At 39.8% G+C, this 20,527-nt stretch overlaps 2 protein-coding genes across 2 annotated transcripts; one reads left to right on the top strand and one right to left on the bottom strand.

Moving 5' to 3' along the window:
- The first annotated feature begins 1,726 nt into the window (after positions 1–1,726).
- On the top strand, positions 1,727–5,079 carry LOC104113965 (S-adenosylmethionine decarboxylase proenzyme-like). The gene is made up of 3 exons (XM_018776916.3): positions 1,727–1,909; positions 3,299–3,448; positions 3,547–5,079. Exon 3 carries the CDS (start codon positions 3,660–3,662, stop codon positions 4,812–4,814), a length of 1,155 nt encoding a protein of 384 aa, XP_018632432.1. The 5' UTR covers positions 1,727–1,909; positions 3,299–3,448; positions 3,547–3,659; the 3' UTR covers positions 4,815–5,079.
- Positions 5,080–5,854: 775 nt separating this feature from the next.
- LOC138905217 (uncharacterized) lies at positions 5,855–15,240 on the bottom strand. Its single transcript, XM_070193722.1, has 4 exons — positions 15,142–15,240; positions 11,260–14,788; positions 10,014–10,210; positions 5,855–9,186 (listed from the first exon to the last, which is right to left on the bottom strand). The coding sequence occupies exons 1-2, from the start codon at positions 15,238–15,240 to the stop codon at positions 13,412–13,414; spliced, it is 1,476 nt and encodes a 491-aa protein (XP_070049823.1). The 3' UTR covers positions 5,855–9,186; positions 10,014–10,210; positions 11,260–13,411.
- Between the last annotated feature and the right edge of the window lie 5,287 nt (positions 15,241–20,527).

Raw genomic sequence — 20,527 nt, forward strand, 5'->3', positions numbered from 1 at the left:
TTCAAAAGTGAACAGATTATCAGATTCGCGGTAACGGAACCAACTTGTTTAACCCAAAAAGAGATTTTTCGGTCAAAATTAATATCAAGAAGAAAACGGGTAAGTGATAACTAAAATTACTTCACTTTCTTGGTAATAAAAAGAATAATGAAAACAATATATAAGGAAAGAGAACTTAAAGTAGATCGCTAATCTTCCCCAGAATTGCGATTTGAACCTTTTAAATAAAGTAAATGACTAATTGCATATATTGATAAAAATTCAGATGCCTTTACAAATGAGGATCGGGTCTTTATATAAGGATACGTAATTACAACGGTTTCATACTTAATTCTGGCTTGTTAATGACATTAATTGCCTTTATTGCACGTTACTACATATAATTATAACGGCGACATTAATGATTGAGGATTCTTCATAACCACGATCAATGCCGATTTCTTTTCTTTATTTATAACAGTTTCATGAACCTTCCTTCTTTATGGTCTTCATCCATTCCGTACTTATTTCTTCTATTCCAGCCGTCAAGTAGGTACCTTTTTTGGCAAAATACAGGAGGAATTCCGCTCGTGCCTTTTCAATTTTTTTAATTTACTGAACTGGATCTGCCACTTATCATATTATCACTTATCATACTTTTCCACGTGTCATACATTTTTTCCACTAATATCGCCCTTATAGAATTTTCAAAAGGTCCAAACACGCTCAATTATTCATTCACTTGCTCACCTAATACACTTGGAAGTCGAGCTTGACCAAACTACTTATATTCATATTTTTACTATTTTATCCCCCAATTATTACTTTCCTATTCCTTTTCTTTTGGTTAATTTTACTTTTGATCCTTCTGTCATTAGCAAATACTAATGTTGCTTCATCTGTTATTTTCTTAGCATATTTAATTTTGATTTTAATTAGATTGTACGGTTTTAATCCCTCTAAATAAAAAAATGCTTTAGTTTGATCATGTTTAGAACTATGTTATATAAAGTATGAATAACAAAACAAATTCAACATGCCACTGTGTAATCAACTGGTAACAATTAATAATTTGTTAAATTATAAACCTTCAAAAAAAAAAAAATCAAAAGTAGTTAAACGTTAATTGTGTTCAATCAAATATTACAAAAATCATAAATTCAGGAACTGGAAAAGCGCAAAATTTTCTTCCTCTTTCAATATAGTTTCACGTGAATTAATAGGTTTACTTGGCCGCCGCCCCCAAACCAAAACCCAGACAACAATCCACAACGCACCAAAAGAATAAAAGGGCAGCCGGTACGCTAAGCTCTCACTATACGCGAGGTCAAAAAAGAGTCAGACCACAAGAGTATTGTACGCAATCTTATCTTACATTTTTATAAAAAAATTATTTTTAAGGCTTGAACCGGTAATCTCCGTGTCAGCAACTTTACCTTGGCGCCAAGGCTCCCTTCGACGTACCAAAAGAATGAAGAAAAGAAATAAAAATGGAAGTAGTATTTGGAAGGGAGTGGTAGAGTTTGAACGAGACAAGGAAACTACAGCTGTGTTTTGTACGAGGCCTGCGTTGTCACGACGCTTATTGCCACACGAAATATCCCTTGGTTCTCATATGTCACACTATTTTCGGGGAAAAAACGAGAGGTCACAAATTTCACAAAATACACGTGTCAATTTTTCATTAAAACGCGCTTCCTTAGCCCAAGTCCTCATCTGCGTATATAAATAGGGTACTCACGTCTCCATAACATTATGTGCTTCGCCGAGTCTCAACAAAACAATTCCTAAACAGACCCAAATTCTCTCTTCCTATCCCTTATTTTGCTGCTTAATATTCTTTGATTCACAAGTTCAAATCTTTCTTCTGTTAAAGAACAGTGAAGGAGGTCGCACTGCGATTCTACATCTGCTTATTTCACCAATTTTTGTAAGTTTAATTTCCGTTACTTTATATCTGTCTGTTTTCCTTTATGATTTTGCTCTTTGTCGCTGTTGATTTGGATAATGCTTGGCGTTGTTGTGATTAAAGTTCTAATTTTCCCCCTTATTTTGCGGCGAATAGCACCTTCTTTGTACAATTTTCATAATTTTTCTGGCTGTTCGACCACATCAAAGGGCCCTTTAACAGATTGGTTTTTCTTTTGATGTTAGGAGAGCCCTTTTATTACTATTTAGGTTTGTCTTTGAAAAATTAGTGTTTGGTTTGTCTGTTGAAGAAAACATATCAAAGCTCTTAAACATTGTTAGACTTTAATTTCTTATTGGTGAAATTGCATGGATGAAATTGACAGAATAAAATCGGTTATACCTTAGATGCTGATTAAACCTATTTAACTATTTTTAATTTTTTTGAAAAAATAAAAACTTTTTTTGTTAGTTATGGCTTTATTCTATGCAGGGGTAGTAATGGCTTAAAAATACCACTCCCTATATTTTTTGTCTGGGTTTTTTCTTATGGAATTATTTGTATATGATTTACCTTCTCAAATGTTACTACTATTGTTTTTGTGAACTATGTAGTGTATCTCAACGTTCAACGACAAAGTGGAATTGAAAAATCTTTTGTATATTGAGACACATAGTAAACTTACACCATCATGCTTTGTTTTCTGCTTGATAGTTACATCGTCTTTCAATGCAGTTATCTGTCTTTTTCCTTATTGTTTTTTGAACTTTTGTTTTTCTGAAGGAAATAATTAGCTAAGCAAGATGAAGATAAAGATATATATGAAATATAAGAAAAGTAATTACAGATAACCAATAACAATCATATGAATAAACTAATTCTAAAAGGCTGCTACTAGATGTAGTATATGAATTTAAATAGTCCGATCTCCAATTCCATTATACATTTTTGATTTCTGATTCAAAGAGTAATTTGAAGTTAGTTGTCTTTTACTAAATTTACTGAAATTATAATGTCGCTTAGTGCCCGCCTTGAAGGCATGGCCCCTGAGTCAAAGAGTTTAAGAGTAAAGGTATTAAAACTGTATAGAACCACAATTTGGGGCTCATGTTTATCCTTATATTCCTACTCATACTTCCAGGAGCTACCCTTTTAGTTACCAGAATAGATAAGGCAAGCTCTTTTGGTTCAGTATAGAAAGAGCCAACTTAAACATAGTAACAACCATTTACTGGTTTGTACCAAAGTTCAAAAGCACATACCATTTACAACTATCAAGGCCAAACTTCTTATTGTTTTCATTCATAATTGCTGATCTATATGCTAATTGGGCTTAGTTGTCCATAAAATTGTCAAGGCTTCTTATTGTTTTTTTCTGACCATCTTATTTCTTTTCAATGTAATGAGCAGGTAGGAATCGATGAACTAATGGACTCTAAAGGAGGGAAGAAGAAGTCTAGTAGTAGTTCCTTATGTTACGAAGCTCCCCTTGGTTACACTATTGAGGACGTTCGACCAAACGGAGGAATCAAGAAATTCAGATCCGCTGCTTACTCCAACGTGAGTCAACTTAGCCTTCACCATGTGTATCTAAGTTGTTTATATCTTTTGTGTATACATGCTAACTGTTTGCTTATCTCTGTCTTTTTTGTATGCAGTGCACTCGCAAGCCATCCTGAGATTTCCCGTGATCTAGAATAAACCACCAACGGTGGTTCAAGTAGACAGTAGTTTAATTTTAGAATTCTGTTCTTCTCAACTCTTTTTCTTCATGCCTCATCCTCGTGATAATCTCTTCCAAAAAGTAGTCCTTCCCAAGCACTCTCTTTCAAGCAAGATGGCCGTGCCAGTTTCTGCCATCGGATTCGAAGGATACGAAAAGCGTCTTGAGATTACCTTTTTCGAGTTAGGAATGTCTGATGGCCCGGGATGTGGCCTACGGTCTCTCTCTAAAGACCAATTGGATGAAATTCTGACACCGGCTGCTTGTACCATAGTGTCTTCATTGGCAAATGATGAAGTCGACTCTTATGTCCTTTCAGAGTCTAGCCTCTTTGTCTACTCATACAAGATCATCATCAAAACTTGTGGCACTACAAAACTGCTGCTGTCGATCCCACCCATTCTTAAGTTAGCCGATGCACTTAACCTGAAAGTGAAGTCGGTGAGGTACACTCGTGGTAGTTTTATCTTCCCTGGGGCTCAGCCATATCCACATCGTCACTTCTCTGAAGAAGTAGCCGTGCTTGACAGCTATTTCGGTAAGCTTGGCGCAGGCAGCAGTGCATATGTGATGGGTAATGCTGATAAACAACAGAACTGGCATGTCTATTCTGCTTCAGCTGAATCTGCCAATGCCAATAACCCGAATCCAGTTTATACACTGGAGATGTGCATGACTAATCTGGACAAGAAGAAGGCATCCGTATTTTTCAAGACTCACTCAAGCACTGCTGCTGAGATGACTGAAGTTTCAGGCATTCGGAAGATTCTTCCAGAATCAAACATATGCGACTTTGACTTTGACCCTTGCGGTTACTCAATGAACGCCATCGAGGGGCCAGCAATCTCTACAATTCACATCACACCTGAGGATGGATTCAGCTATGCAAGTTTTGAAGCAGTAGGTTATGATTTCAAAGCCGTAAACTTGACTGCCATGATCGAAAGGGTGTTGTCCTGCTTCGGACCTGCTGAGTTTTCTGTATCAGTACACTGTGACACTCCTGGAAAGGAACTTTACACTGAGTCCGGCCTGGACATCATCGGATACGCCTCTGGAGAAAAGACTACTGAAGTGCTTGGTGAGGGAGGATCACTTACGTACCTCACATTCAGTAGCAATGGTAGCTGTGGATCCCCCAGGTCAATCTTCCATTGCAGTTGGAGCGAGAGCGAGGATGAGGAGATGGAGAAGATATATTAATGAGAAATTTGTTTATTCTCCTTTTTAGTATGCAATACTATAGTTGGTACAGATCCAGCCATGCTTTTCTTATTGGTTTATGAGTCTAGTAGTATTATCAGGTTTTGTTGTTTATATTCAGTAATATGGTATGTCTGGGCATCAAATAAACAGTCTGCGTTGAGTCTATGCAGATCGCAGCTTTATGACGTTTGGTATCAATATTCAGTGTTATGTTGTGTAATAAAACTGTTTGAGACTGATAACATAGTGTTGTCACTGTGGATATATTTGTATTATATGTTCTTTTGATGAGGAAATAGTTGTGTTGTATGTCCTATTGAAATCTTGCTCGTCAACTAAAATCGGCTCTCCCCGTTTTTGACAATTATTTTTTTTTATCTAAAGCACTTATTAGTAAACTGCTGACCTCATCAAGCAGCAATCTGTAACTTCTAAATAGTTCTTAAAAGTAGTTCTGAAATTTGAACTTTTCCTCAATAATGATTTTTGGAACAAATCTCTACGAGTGAAAAATGTTTTGAAATTTTTTATCAAACAATTATTGGATTGCTCGTTCTTGCTAAGTCACTTATTTCCAAACGGACTGCACTCTCAATCGGGGCTTAAAAACTATCAGCAAAACTACATCTCTATCTGAATCTCACTCTCCCCCTGAGTTATCCTGCACCACAAAATCCCAACAATAATCTTATAGTGCCAGGCAGTGAATCTAAATTAGGTTTTTGTTTTTGGCATTTATTGGCTTTGGATATATTTGCTTCTATATGAGCAGACTATGTGTTAATAATAATATTAGTGATTATTTATGTTCTAGAAAAGTCATAAATGGTGAAAGACAGAGGAAGAATATGGCGTTACAACCTAATGATTCTAAGGTTTTGTTTGGGCATGAGACAGAAGGGAGTATATGTTCCTCTTTAACTCTTCTAGAGAATACAGATGGAGGTTTTTATGCCATTGGATCAAATTCACATGTAAATAATCTGGACCGTCCATTTGTAAAGGATAAAGATTACACATTGGATTCTTTGGGCACATGACCAAGCTGAGTCACTGTATAGGTTTCTGTTATTTTATAGTCCAGTAAATTGTAGACACATGTATAGCTATTTACATTTTTCATTTATTTTCTTTCAGAGAAATACTTGTATAAATACAAACAAAGAGAAATGAGAAAGAACACAGAAAATTTTCCAATTCATTCGTTCATCTTCTACATGGTATCAGTCGCCACTTATATTCTGGACTTCTTCTGCTTTCTTTCTTTTTCATCTCTATTTCTTTTCTCCCTTCAATTCAAATGGTTTCTTCATCTGATGCTCCTTATCAGGATGGTGGTTCTAGCACCTCTCCTACTATTGATGCTAGCCATCCTTATTTTCTTCACCCATCAGATTCACCCGGTATGACTCTGGTCACTTCTGTCTTCGATGGTCATGGCTATGGAGGTTGGAGGAGGTCTCTTCTCATTGCCCTTTCAGCTAAAAATAAGTTGGGCTTCAATGGGGCTAAACTCTATCACCTACAAAAGAAAATAAGTGACTTAATGCAAGGATCAAGTGATATTGCTGGCTATTTCACTAAATTGAAGCTATTATGGGATGAACTTGATGCTCTTTACACTACTGTTACATGTTCTTGTGCCTGCACATGTGGTGGCAAGGTGAAATTGGTTAAGTCTCTTCAAGATGAAAGGTTGATTCAATTTCTCATGGGCTTGAATGATACATATTCTCCTGTTAGGAGCAACATCCTGATGATGTCCCCTCTCCCCAATATCAACATTGCCTATTCTCTGTTAGTTCAAGATGAGAGACACCGGAAAAGCGTATGTGAATCCTCAGTTTCTTGGTGACTCTTCTTCTTTCCTAGCCACACATCAAAATATTTCAGGACAGAAATCTTAATCATCAGACTTTAAAGGGAAGAAGAATAACTTGATATGTTCTCATTGCAAGAAACCAGGCCATTCAGTTGACAAATGCTATCGAATAATTGGTTTCCCTTCTGATTTTAAGTTTACCAAAACTCCTAAGTTTCATGGATCTGTCAAGGGCAATGCTGTTTTGAGTTTCCCTGCACAACCTACAGGAAACACTGGAGGAAATCCTATTACACAAGACCAATTCTCTCAGTTGGTTCACCTGCTTAACCATGCACAGCTTGGTCACACATGAAGCTCAACCACAGATGTTAATGCTAATGTAGTGCAGTGTGCTGGTAACATCTTCAACAATCCTTCTGCTTATCTCACATATGCCAATACTCATTCTTGGATTATTGATTCGGGGGCTTCTGAACATATGTATTATGATACTAAGTTCTTTAGTACTCTTTCTCCTTTACCTACTCTATTGTTCATTAACTTACCTAATTCCTTTAGGGTTAGGGTGACTCATAGTGGGACAATTACTCTTTTTTCTGATCTTGTTCTACATAATGTCTTATTTGTCCCTTCTTTCAGGATCAATCTCATTTCTATCAACAAGTTTTGCACCTAGTTGCATTGTCTCCTAGTGTTTTCTTTTACTAATTGTCTATTGCAGGACCCTTTAGTGAAGACCCTTCTGGTTCTTGGTGAAGTAAGGAATGGGATCTATCTTCTTTATTCAGCTCTTTCTAAGTTTTAGAGTTTTTTCAAGAACAATTTAGTTTCTAAGTCTAGTTTTTTAGCTTCTCCTTGTATTTCAGTTTCCTCTTCTGTTTCTGAATCAGTTCTTATTTCTGTAAGCAGCACTTTTGATGTAAAATTATGGAACATTCGACTTGGCCATATGCTATTTCGGCAATGAAGAGAATCAGTTTTATTTCATCTTCTACTCTTGATTGTCCATGTGATGTTTGCCCTTTAGCAAGGCAGTCTAGATTGCCTTTCCATTCGAGTTATATCAAAATTACTGCTATCTTTGAGTTAATTCATTTGGATACATGGGGACCCTATAAGTCACCTACTTATGATGGTTTCAAATATTTTTTAACCATAGTTGATGATTTTAGCAGAGGTACTTGGACTTATCTCATGAGCACTAAAAGCAATGCCTTCTCTTTGATCAAATATTTTTTAGTTATGGTTGAGAGGCAATTTAATACTAAGGTTAAAGAGATTAGATCTGACAATGCTCTTGAATTGGGAGGAGGTTCTAGCATTTCAGAATTCTTTGCTTCTCAGGGTATTTTACATCAAACCTCTTGCACTACTACCCCTCAACAAAATGGGGTTATTGAGAGGAAGCACAATCATCTTTTGGAGACTTCTAGAGCTTTATTGCATCAATCTAAGTTGCATATCTCTTACTAGGGTGAATGCCTACTCACTCCTGCCTTTTTTTATCAATAGGTTCCCGTCTTCTGTTCTCAAAGGTAAAACTACATATCAGATTCTTTTTGGAAAGCCTCAATCCTATGATTATCTTAGGTATTTTGGGTGTTTGTGTTATGCTTCTACTCTGACACATAACAGGTCAAAATTTTCCCATAGAGCTATACCTTGTATTTTTTTGGGATATTCCCATGGGAAAAAGGGATATAAGCTCTTGGATCTTAACACCAAAAGAATTTTTGTTTCCAGGGATATTCAGTATCATGAGTCTGAATATCCCTTTTCATCTATCACCTCTATTTACTTCCCCTTCTCCTCCATCCTCCATAGTTGAGTCTACTCTTCCTAGTCCTAATCCTTCTTCCAGTTCTCCTCCTCCTTCATCTTCCTCACCCCCTTCCTCCTCTTCTTACCCTATTTCATCCCTAAGTCCATCTACCTACCCTATTTCATCCCCCAGTCCATCTCATGTTCCTACTTTAAGAAGATCACAGAGGGATCACATCACACCTGCTTATCTCTCTGATTACATCTGTGGTTCAGTAGTTCTAACTGATTTAACTACTTCTTGTTTTTCCCATCCCATCCCTCTCCCTATTTATTCTTTCACTTCTCTTTCTTTGACTAATCAACAGATGTTTAATTCTATTTTCAACACTTTTGAACCTACTAGCTTCTCTCAGGTTGTCCAACATTGTCACGACCCAAAATTCTAACCTGTCGTGATGGCGCCTATCTCAATACTAGGCAAGCCGAAAATCTCAATGAACCACAACTTCTAAATCTGAAAATATAATATTTAAATAAAATCCGCAAATCTTACAAATACCGATATAATCACTCCCAAAACCTGGTGTCACTGAGTACATGAGCATCTAATATGAATACAAGTCTGAAAAATACGGTCTATAATAGTCTGAGACCAAATACAGTAAACAAGGAGATAGAGAAGGAGAGACAAGGTCTGCGGAACACGGCAGCTACCTCAAAATCTCCTGAAAATCAACTGCGCGAAATGATCAACACCCGCTATGTCCGGGACATCTGGATCTGCACACGAAATGCAGGGTGTAGTATGAGTACAACCAACTCAGCAAGTAACAGTAATAACTAAGGAACTGAAGATAATGACGAGCTACATAGTTATAGGTCACCTTCAGTAATTCCAGCAAAGAATAGACATGCTTTCAAATCCGACAGTTTGAATCAAATCAATTTTATACAGTTCAATTTCATGTAATCCGGATATAAAATCTTTCAGAGATTTCACAACAATGACAGATAGCAACCAAGTGCAACAACAAATGCAAAGCAAGTACAGCCTCTCAGGCAACAGTCACTCAACTAATCATAACAACTCAACCACTCGGCTCTCAGCCCTCAGCACTCACACTCAATGGGTACCCGCGCTCACTGGGGGTGTACAGACTCCGGAGGGGCTCCTACAGCCCAGGAGCTATAATCTGCACGGACAACTCACGTGCTGTACGGACAACTCACATGCTATAATATCTTGCACAGACAACTCATGTGCCATAATATCCTTACCTCACCGACAGGCCATCGGCCTTACTCAGTCCTTAACCTCTCTAGTCTCTCGGGCTCTCTGAAATCACAAAGATCAGCCTAAACAAAGATAACATAGTGTATCAACAAATATCCAAAAAGACTGAGGTATAATACGCAAGAAAATCATGACTGAGTACAAGACAACAATTAGCAAATAATTCAACAAGTACACCTCTGCGGATCCCAACAGTACTAAAATATAGCCTAGGCATGATTTCTAACATGATTTACAGTCAAATTTCTTCAACACATAGAGAGCATATAGCTAAAAATAAATTATTCAACTATACAGTTTCCACGGGACGTACCAAGTCACAATCCCCTCGGTACACGCCCACACGCCCGTCACCTAGCATGTGTGTCACATCCAAAATATTCATATGACATAAAATTCCGGGGTTTCATACCCTCGGGACCAGATTTAAAACTTTTACTTACCTCGAGCCGTGAAATTCTTATTCTGCAATGTCCTTTCCTCGTGAATTGGCCTCCCAATGCCTCGAATCTAGCCATAAATAATTCATTTCAGTCAATAAAATTTATTGGAATTAATTTCATAAGAAAATACTAATTTTTCATAAAAATCTGAAATTTAGCTCAAAAATCGCCAGTGGGACCCACGTCTCGGAACTCGACAAAAGTTACAAAATCCGAAGGCCCATCCAACCACGAGTCTAACCATACCAATTTTATCAAAATTTGACTTCAACTCGACCTTCAAATCTACAAATCTTATTTCCAAATTTCTAAGTTTCAATATCCGATTTACACCTCAAAATCATGTAATCTAGTCGGATTATTCAATGATAATTCAATATTATGGAGTAGAAATGATCACAAGGGACTTACCTCAAGTTTTCCTTAAAAATCTATCAAAAATCGCCTCTCCTCGAGCTCCAATTTGTCAAAAATGGCGAATGGGACGAAGTCCCTGTTTTATAAGTCTGCCCAGACAGCCTCGGTTCTGCCTCGATCTTGGCCTTCGATCGAGGTCCTCGATCCTGGGTCTCGATCCTGGGCCTCGATTCTGACCCTCGATCTTGGCCCTCGACCCTGGCCCTCGACCCTGGTCTTCGACCCTGCCTTCGATCGTGGCCCTCGACCCTGGGCTCGATCGTGGCTCGATTTTTGGGCTCGAGAAATTTCCAGTAGAAGAAAATTGCAACAGTTGTTGTAGTTCAATTTTTGATCCGTTAACCATCCGAAACTCACCCGAGGCCCTCGGGACCTCAACCAAATATACTAACAAGTCCTAAAACATCATACGAACTTAGTCGAATCCTCAAATCACCTCAAACAACGCTAAAACTATGAATTACACCCCAATTCAAGCATATTGAACTTTGAAATTTTTAATTTCTACAAATAACTCCGGAACCTGTCAAATCACGTCCGATTGACCTCAAATTTTGCACACAAGTCATAAAATAACTATAAACGTAAATTGAGCAACAAATGGGGGAACGGGGTTATAATACTCAAAACGACCGGTCGGGTCGTTACATTCTCCCCTCTTAAATAAATGTTCGTCCTCAAACGAGTTTAGAATAATACCTGGAGTCTCAAATAAGTATGAATATTTGCTCCGCATCTCCTGCTCAACCTCCCAAGTAGCTTCTGTGGCTGGTTGGCCTTTCCACTGCACCCTCACTGATGCTATGCTCTTTGACCTCAACTTTCGAACCTGTCGGTCTAAAATAGTCATCGGCTCCACATCATAAGTCAAATTACTGCCCAGTTGTACTGTACTGAAATCTAGAATATGAGACGGATCCCCGACATACTTTCGGAGCATGGATACATGGAACACTGGATGAACACCTGATAGATTAGGTGACAAAGCAAGTTCATAAGCCACCTCTCCAATTTTCTTAAGTATCTCAAAAGGCCCAATATACCGAGGACTCAACTTGCCCTTCTTCCCGAACCTCAACACGCCCTTCATGGGTAAAATCTTGAGCAGAACCTTCTCCCCAACCATGTGAATAACATCAAGAACCTTCTTGTCGGCATAACTCTTCTGTCTAGACTGTGTCGTGCGAAGCATATCCTCCAATATCTGAATAGTGCACTCGGACTGTCCGTCTGTCTAAGGGTGAAATGTTATACTCAACTGAACCTGTGTGCCCAATTCTCGCTGCATTACCCTCCAAAACTGTGAGGTAAACTGCGTACCCTGATCTGAAATAATGGACACCGGCACACCGAGTAGGCGAACAATCTCCCGAATATAAATCCCAGCCAACCGCTCCAAAGAATAATTAGTACCGACTGGAATAAAATGCGCAGATTTGGTCAACCGATCTACTATCACCCAAATAGCATCAAACTTTCTCAAAGTCCGTGGGAGCCCAACTACGAAGTCCATGGTAATACGCTCCCACTTCCACTCCGGAATTTCAAGTCTCTGAAGCAATCCTCCTGGCCTCTGATGTTCATACTTTACCTGTTGATAATTTAGACACCGAGATACAAACCCAACTATATCTTTCTTCATTCACCTCCACCAATAGTGCTGTCTCAAATCCTGATACATCTTCGCGGCGCCTGGATGAATAGAGTACCGCGAACGGTGAGCTTCCTGGAGAATTAGCTCACGCAAACCATCTACATTAGGCACACATAGCCTGCCCTGCATCCGTAATACACTGTTATCTCCAATAGTGACTTCCTTGGCATCACCGTGCTGAACCATGTCCTTAAGGACAAGCAGATGTAGATCATCATACTAGCGCTCTCTGATGTGATCATATAAAGAAGACCGAGAAACCACACAGGCCAAAACTCGATTCGGCTCGAAAACATCCAATCTAACAAACTGATTAGCCAAGGCCAGAACATCCAAGGCTAAAGGCCTTTCTGCTATCGGTAAGTATGCTAAGCTGCCCAAACTCCCCGCCTTACGACTCAAGGCATCGGCCACCATATTGGCCTTTCCGAGATGATAGAGAATGGTGATATCATAATTCTTAAGCAACTCCAACCACCTTCGCTGCCGCAAGTTAAGATCCTTCTGTTTAAACAAATGTTGTAGACTCTGATTATCGATATATACCTCACACTGGACACCGTACAAGTAATGCCGCCAAATTTTAAAGGCATGAACAATAGCTGCTAACTCAAGATCGTGGACTGGATAATTCTTCTCATGTACCTTTAACTGTCTGGACGCATAGGCAATCACCCTACCGTCTTGCATCAGCACTGCGCCGAGACCAATACGCGATGCGTCACAATACACAGTATAAGACTCTGAACCTGTAGGCAACACCAATATTGTAGTTGTAGTCAAAGTTGTCTTGAGCTTCTGAAAGCTCTCTTCACATTCATCCGACCACCTGAACGGAGCACCTTTCTGGGTCAATTTAGTCATAGGCGATGCAATAGACGAGAAACCCTCCACGAAATGACGATAATAACTGCCCAAGCCGAGAAAACTCAGAATCTCAGTAACTGAGGATGGTCTGGGCCAATTCTGAACTGTCTCTATTTTCTTCGGATCCACCTTAATTCCTTCACTGGACATTATATGTCCCAAGAATGCCACTGAACTAAGCCAGAACTCGCACTTAGAGAATTTTGCATAAAGTATCTCCTCTCTCAGCCTCCGTAATACAATACCCAAGTGTTGTGCATGCTCCTCCTGGCTACGTGAGTACACCAGAATATCATAAATAAATACTACTACAAATAAATCAAGATATGGCTAGAACACACTATTCATCAAATGCATAAATGTTGTTGGGGCATTAGTTAGCCCAAAAGACATCACAAGAAATTCATAGTGGCCATAACGATTTCTGAATGCCGTCTTCAGAATATCCGAATCACGAATTTTCAATTGGTGATACCCAGACCTCAAATCAATTTTGAAAAACACCATCGCTCCCTGAAGCTGGTCAAATAAGTCATCAATACGCGGCAAAGGATATTTATTCTTGATTGTCACTTTGTTCAACTGTCTATAATCAATGCACATTCTCATAGTACCATCTTTCTTTTTCACAAATAGATTTGGTGCACCCCAAGGTGACACACTAGGCCTAATAAACCCCTTCTCAAGGAGTTCCTGAAGTTGCTCTTTCAATTCTTTTAACTCAACCGGTGCCATACGATATGGAGGAATAGAAATAGGCTGAGTGCCCTGCACCAAGTCAATACCGAAATTAATATCCCTATCAGGTGGCATACCTGGCAGGTCTATAGGAAATACATCCGAAAAGTCTTGCACGACCGGTACTGAATCAATAATAGGAGTATATGCATCAACATCTCTCACAAAGGCCAAATATGATAGACATCCCTTTTCAACCATACGTTGGGCCTTCAAATAAGAAATTACTCTGTTAGGAATAACATCTAGAGAACCTCTCCATTCAATCTTTGGCAACCCCGGCATCGTCAACGTCACGATTTTTGCGTGACAGTCCAGAATAGCATGACATGGAGACAACCAATCCATACCCAGGATTACATCAAAATCAACCATACCGAGTAATAAGAAATCAACTCTAGTCTCCAGTTCCCCAATAGTTACCACACACGACCGATACATATGATCCACAGTAATAATATCGCCCACCGGTGTAGATACACAAACAGGTGAAACTAAGAACTCACAGGGCATATCCAGATAATGAGCAAAATATGATGATACATATGAATAAGTGGAACCAGGGTCAAATAATATAGAAGCCTCCCTATGGCACACTGAAACAATACATGTGATCACTGCGTCTGAGGCAACAACATCTGGCCTGGTAGGAAAAGCATAGAATCGAGCCTGCCCGCCACCTGATCGGCCTCCCCCTCTTGGGAGACCCCTAGCTGGCTGACCCCCACCCCGAGCTGGCTGGGCGGGTGATGTAACTGTTGGTGCTGGTATCGTTGGTCGAGAACTCTGTTGTGGAGCCCCACTCAACAGCCTAGGACAATCTCTCTTGAAATGACCCAATTCTCCGCACTTGAAACAACCCCTCCTCTGACGGAACTGCTGCTCCTGATAACCCAAAGAATTACCTGTAGAAGCTTGAGCAGACGAGGCATGATGAGAACTCTGCGCTGGTAGTGCACTAAATGAAGACTAGCCTGAGTGAGCACTATAAGAACCGTGGCTAGATGATGCACCACGATGAGCTGGACGACCCACCTGAGCGTGTTTGTAAGAACGGCCCCTACCGCGGTAAAACTGACCCCTTGAAGGAACACCGCTGAAATCACCGGAACCACGAGGCCTCTTAGCCTCCCTCTCAACCCGCTCCTGGCTGCGAACCATCTCAATCTGATGGGCAATGTCAACAACCTTGTCGAAAGTAGCACCAGACACACACTCTCTCTCTCTCTAGTCATGAGTAATCGCAGCTGAAAAGTGAGGCCATCTATGAATCTCCTGATCCTTTCCCTGTCTGTGGGAATCAATTAGATAGCATGACGGACCAATTCTGAAAATCTCATCTCATATTGTGTCACGGACATATCGCCTTGAGGAAGCTGCTCGAACTGCATGCGCAGCTCCTCTCTGCGGGACTGAGGCATGAACTTCTCCAGGAATAGACTGGAGAACTGTTGCCAGGTAAGGGGTGTTGCACCGACCGGCCTACACCTCTCGTAAGACTCCCACCATCTAAAGGCAGCCCCAAAAAACTAAAAAGTAGTGAATGAGATCCCACTGGTCTCTAGAATGCCCGCTATCTGAAGCATCCGATGACACTTATCCAGAAAACCCTTGGCATCCTCTAACTCAGCACCTCTAAATGGTGGAGGTCGAAGCCTCTCAAATCTCTCAAGTCTCCTCTGCTCATCATCTGCCATAACAAGAACTACCGGGGCCTGAGCAGCTGTGACCGGCTGGGCTGGTAGTGCTCCCGATATATGAAGTCCTTGTACTACCTGGTCTGGAGTATGGGCAACAGGGGTATGAATACCTCTCCGGCCTGAGAAATGGCAGGTGTGGCCTGAGCCGAAACCACCTAAGCAATACCAGTGCAGGCTGCCAATATCTGGGCCAAAGTCTCCTGAAGGCCTGGAATCTCAATGGACACAGCTGGTGCCTGAGCTGATCTTATCGGCTCAGCTATATCCGGAATCTGCTCCCGAGCTGGAGCATTTGGTGGTACTACAGGTGCTGGTCCAACTGTGGTACGAGCTACACCTCGACCCCGGCCTCTAATATGAATACAAGTCTGTAAAATACGGTCTATAACAGTCTGAGACCAAATACAGTAAACAAGGAGATAGAGAAGGAGAGACAAGGTCTGCGGAACATGGCAGCTACCTCAAAATCTCCTGAAAATCAACTGCGCGAAATGATCAACACCCGCTATGTCTGGGAACACCTGGATCTGCACACGAAGTGCAGGGTGTAGTATGAGTACAACCAACTCAGCAAGTAACAATAATAACTAAGGAACTCAAGATAATGACGAGCTACACAGTTATAGTTCACCTTCAGTAATTCCAGCAAAGAATAGACATGCTTTCAAATCCGGCAATTTAAGTCAAATCAATTTTATACAGTTAAATTTCATTTAATCCGGATATAAAATCTTTCAGAGATTTCACAACAATGACAGATAGCAACCATGTGTAACAACAAATGCAAAGCAAGTACAGCCTCTCAGGCAAAAGTCACTCAACTAATCGCAACAACTCAACCACTCGGCTCTCAGCCCTCAGCACTCACACTCAATGGGTACCCGCGCTCACTAAGGGTGTACAGACTCCGGAGGGGCTCCTACAGCCCAAGCGCCATAATCTGCACGGACAGTTCACATGCTATAATATCCTGCGCGGACAACTCACGTGCCATAATATCCTTACCTCACCGACAGGCCCTCGGCTGTACTCAGTCCTTAACCTCTCTAGTCTCTCGGGCTCTCTGAAATCATAAAGGTCAGCCCAAACAAAGATAACATAGTGTATCAACAAATATCAAAAAAGACTGAGGTATAATACGCAAGAAAAATCATGACTGAGTACAAGACAGCAATTAGCAAATAATTCAACAAGTAGGCGACCTCTGCGGGTCCCAATAGTACTATAACATAGCCTAAGCATGATTTCTAACATGATTTACAGTCAAATTTCTTTAACACATAGAGAGCATATAACTAACAATAAAGTATTCAACTATACAGTTTCCACGGGACGGACCAAGTCACAATCCCCTCGGTACACGCTCACACGCCCGTCACCTAGCATGTGCGTCACCTCCAAAATATTCACATGACATAAAATTCTGGGGTTTCATACCCTCAGGACCAGATTTAAAACTGTTACTTACCTCGAGCCGTGAAATTCTTATTCTGCAATGTCCTTTCCTCGTGAATTGGCCTCCCAACGCCTCGAATCTAGCCCTAAATAATTCATTTCAGTCAATAAAATTCATTGGATTTAATTCCATAAGAAAATACTAATTTTTCATAAAAATCTGAATTTTAGCTCAAAAATCGTTCGTGGGACCCACGTCTCGGAACTAGACAAAAGTTACAAAATCCGGAGGCCCATCCAACCACGAGTCTGCCCATACCAATTTTACCAAAATCCGACTTCAACTCGACCTTCAAATCTACAAATCTTATTTCCAAATTTCTAAGTTCCAATATTCGATTTACACCTCAAAATCATGTAATCTAGTTGGATTATTCGATGATAATTTAATATTATGGAGTAGAAATGATCGCAAAGGACTTACCTCAAGTTTTCCTTGAAAATCTATCAAAAAGCGCCTCTCCTCAAGCTCCAATTTGTCAAAAATGGCGAATGGGACGAAGTCCTTATTTTATAATTCTGCCCAGACATCCTCGGTTCTGCCTCGATCTTGGCCTTCGATCGAGGTCATCGATCCTGGGTCTCGATCCTGGGCCTCAATTCTGGCCCTCGATCCTGGCCCTCGACCCTGGTCTTCTACCCTGCCTTCGATCGTGGCCCTCGACCCTGGGCTCGATCGTCGCTTGATTCTGGGCTCGATTTTTGGGCTCGAATCTGGGAGAAGAAATTTCCAGCATAAGGAAATTGTTGCAGCTGTTGTAGTTCAATTTTTGATCCGTTAACCATCCGAAACTCACCCGAGGCCCTCGGGACCTCAACCAAATATACCAACAAGTCCTAAAATATCATACGAACTTAGTCGAATCCTCAAATCACCTCCAACAACGCTAAAACCATTAATTACACCCCAATTCAAGCATATTGAACTTTGAAATTTTTAATTTCTACAAATGACTCTGGAACATATCAAATCACGTCTGATTGACCTCAAATTTTGCACACAAGTTATAAAACAACTATAAATCATAAATTGAGCAGTAAATGGGGGAACGGAGTTATAATACTCAAAACGACCGGCCGGGTCATTACAAACATCTTGATTGGCAGCAAGCTATGACTTCTTAGATCAAAGCTCTTGAGGATAATCAAACGTGGGAAGTGGTTGAATTACCTATTGGCAAGAAGGCTTTGCCTTGCAAATGGGTTTACAAAGTTAAACACAAATCTGATGGAAGCATCGAAAGATTGAAAGCTAGATTGGTAATTAGAGGTGACGCTAAACGTGAAGGGATTGATTTTATTAAAACCTACTCTCTCGTGGTTAAAATGACAACTATTCGATGCATTCTTGATGGTGCAATTAAGAAAGGCTGGTCATTGTCACAATTAGATGTGAACAATGCCTTTTTACATGGGATTTTACAAGAAGAAGTATATATGAAATTTTCTGCCGGTATACCTGCTCCTAGTCCTAACCATGTCTGTCGTCTTAAGAAATCACTTTACGATTTGCGACAAGCGTCGTGACAGTGGTATGCTCGACTTATAGCTGCTTTGAATATTAATGGGTTTTCTTCTTCTTTGAATGATTATTCCCTATTTTTCAAACAATCAGGTGATTCTATATCTATTGTGACAGTGTATGTTGATGACATACTATTTACTGGCAACAATCCTACAAAGCTTTCTCAACTTAAGCAATTCTTAAATGATGAATTTCAGATTAAGGATCTTGGAGACTTACATTATTTTCTTGGTTTGGAGGTTCTTCGAGAATCACATGGCCTAATTGTTTCTCAACGCAAATTCACCCTTGATCTCATCTCTGATTACAACTGTGGTCATTTACCCTCTGTTTCATCTTCTTTGGATCCATCTTGCAAACTTTCTGCCGATTCAGGGGATTTGCTTGCCGACCCCTCTTCTTATCGCAGGATTGTTGGCAAATTGAACTATTTAACTCATACTCGCACAGATCTCTCTTTTGCAGTGCAACACTTGTCTCAATTCATGCAAGTTCCTCGACTTCCACACTTTACACCAGCCCTTCGGGTAATTCGATATCTTCATAAAGATCCTGGTCAAGGGCTTTTCATGATTGTTGATCCATCTTTTTTTCTCCGATGCTGATTGGGCGTCTTGTGTTGATTCTCGGAGGTCTATAAGTGGTTATATTATCAGTCTTGGAGGCTCACCCGTTTCTTGAAAATCCAAAAAGCAAGCTTTTGTTTCTCTATCTTCAGCAGAGGTTGAATATCGTTCAATGAGGCGTCTTGTTGCTGAGTTAACATGGTTGGATCGTCTCCTCAATGATCTTTCAGCTCCTGTGACTCTCCATATCCCGGTTCATTCTGATAGTCAGGAAGCACTCCATATCGCTCGGAATCCGGTATTTCACGAACGAACAAAATATGTGGAGCTCGATTGCCATTTTGTACGGCAACAATTCCTCTATGGCTTGATTTCTTTGAGTTTTGTTCCATCATCTGCTCAAATCGCAGATATCTTTACAAAGCCCTTATCTGGGCCTTCACATAATTTCATCCTTAGCAAGTTGGGGCTTTCTTCGCTCCCCTCCAACTTCAGGGGGTGTTAATATTAATGATTATTTATGTTCTAAAGAAATCATAAATGGTGAAAGACAGAGGAAGAATATGGTGTTACAACCTAATGATTCTAAGGTTTTGTTTGTGTCAGAGACAGAAGGGAGTATATGTTCCTCTTTAAGTCTTCTAGAGAATACAGATGGAGGTTTTTATGCCATTGGATTAAATTCACATGTAAATAATCTGGACCGTCCATTTGTAAAGGATAAAGATTACACATTGGATTCTTTGGGCACATGACCAAGCTGAGTCACTGTATAGGAGTTATTTTCTGTTATTTTATAGTCCAGTAAATTGTTGACGCATGTATAGCTATTTACATTTTTCATTTATAAATACAAACAAAGAGAAATGAGAAAGGACGCAGAAAATTTTCCAATTCATTCGTTCATCTTCTACACTATGAGTAATAGCATTTGAAGGCTCATTGAATAATCTTATTCGAATTAACTGCACATCAGACTACTATAATTGTACATTTCTTTTATAATAAAACTTTTTTCTAATCTTTAAACTTAGCTGCACTATTTGGCATTATTAGGTTTCCCATTGTATGTAAGCAATTAGTTGCCACGTCTATAATGATTCTTGAATGTCCACCTGTTCTTTTTAATTCATCAAAATGAATTTCACTTTTCCAAAATAGAAAATTTCAAATACATAAGGTCCAAAGGAAAAGAAGCAGGATTAATTTTCACTTCAGTATTTAAATTTTCCCCTGTCGAAAGCCAGTTCATTAACGAATTTTCCAAGTATAAACAGAGAAGTACCTGAAAAAGGAAAGTGAGATGGCCAACTTAGAACCATTTTAATGGTAAAGAAAACTTCTGCCACCAAATTGTTAACAGCTAGAACCTCCCAGTTGTTGACAAAACTTAGCAAAAGTCACGGGCTCAAAAGGAAGTCTATGTAATAAAGATAAATAGAAGAGACGAGAGAGCATGCTA

The sequence above is a fragment of the Nicotiana tomentosiformis genome, chromosome 2 (genome assembly GCF_000390325.3).
Source record: "Nicotiana tomentosiformis chromosome 2, ASM39032v3, whole genome shotgun sequence".
NCBI lineage: Eukaryota > Viridiplantae > Streptophyta > Magnoliopsida > Solanales > Solanaceae > Nicotiana > Nicotiana tomentosiformis.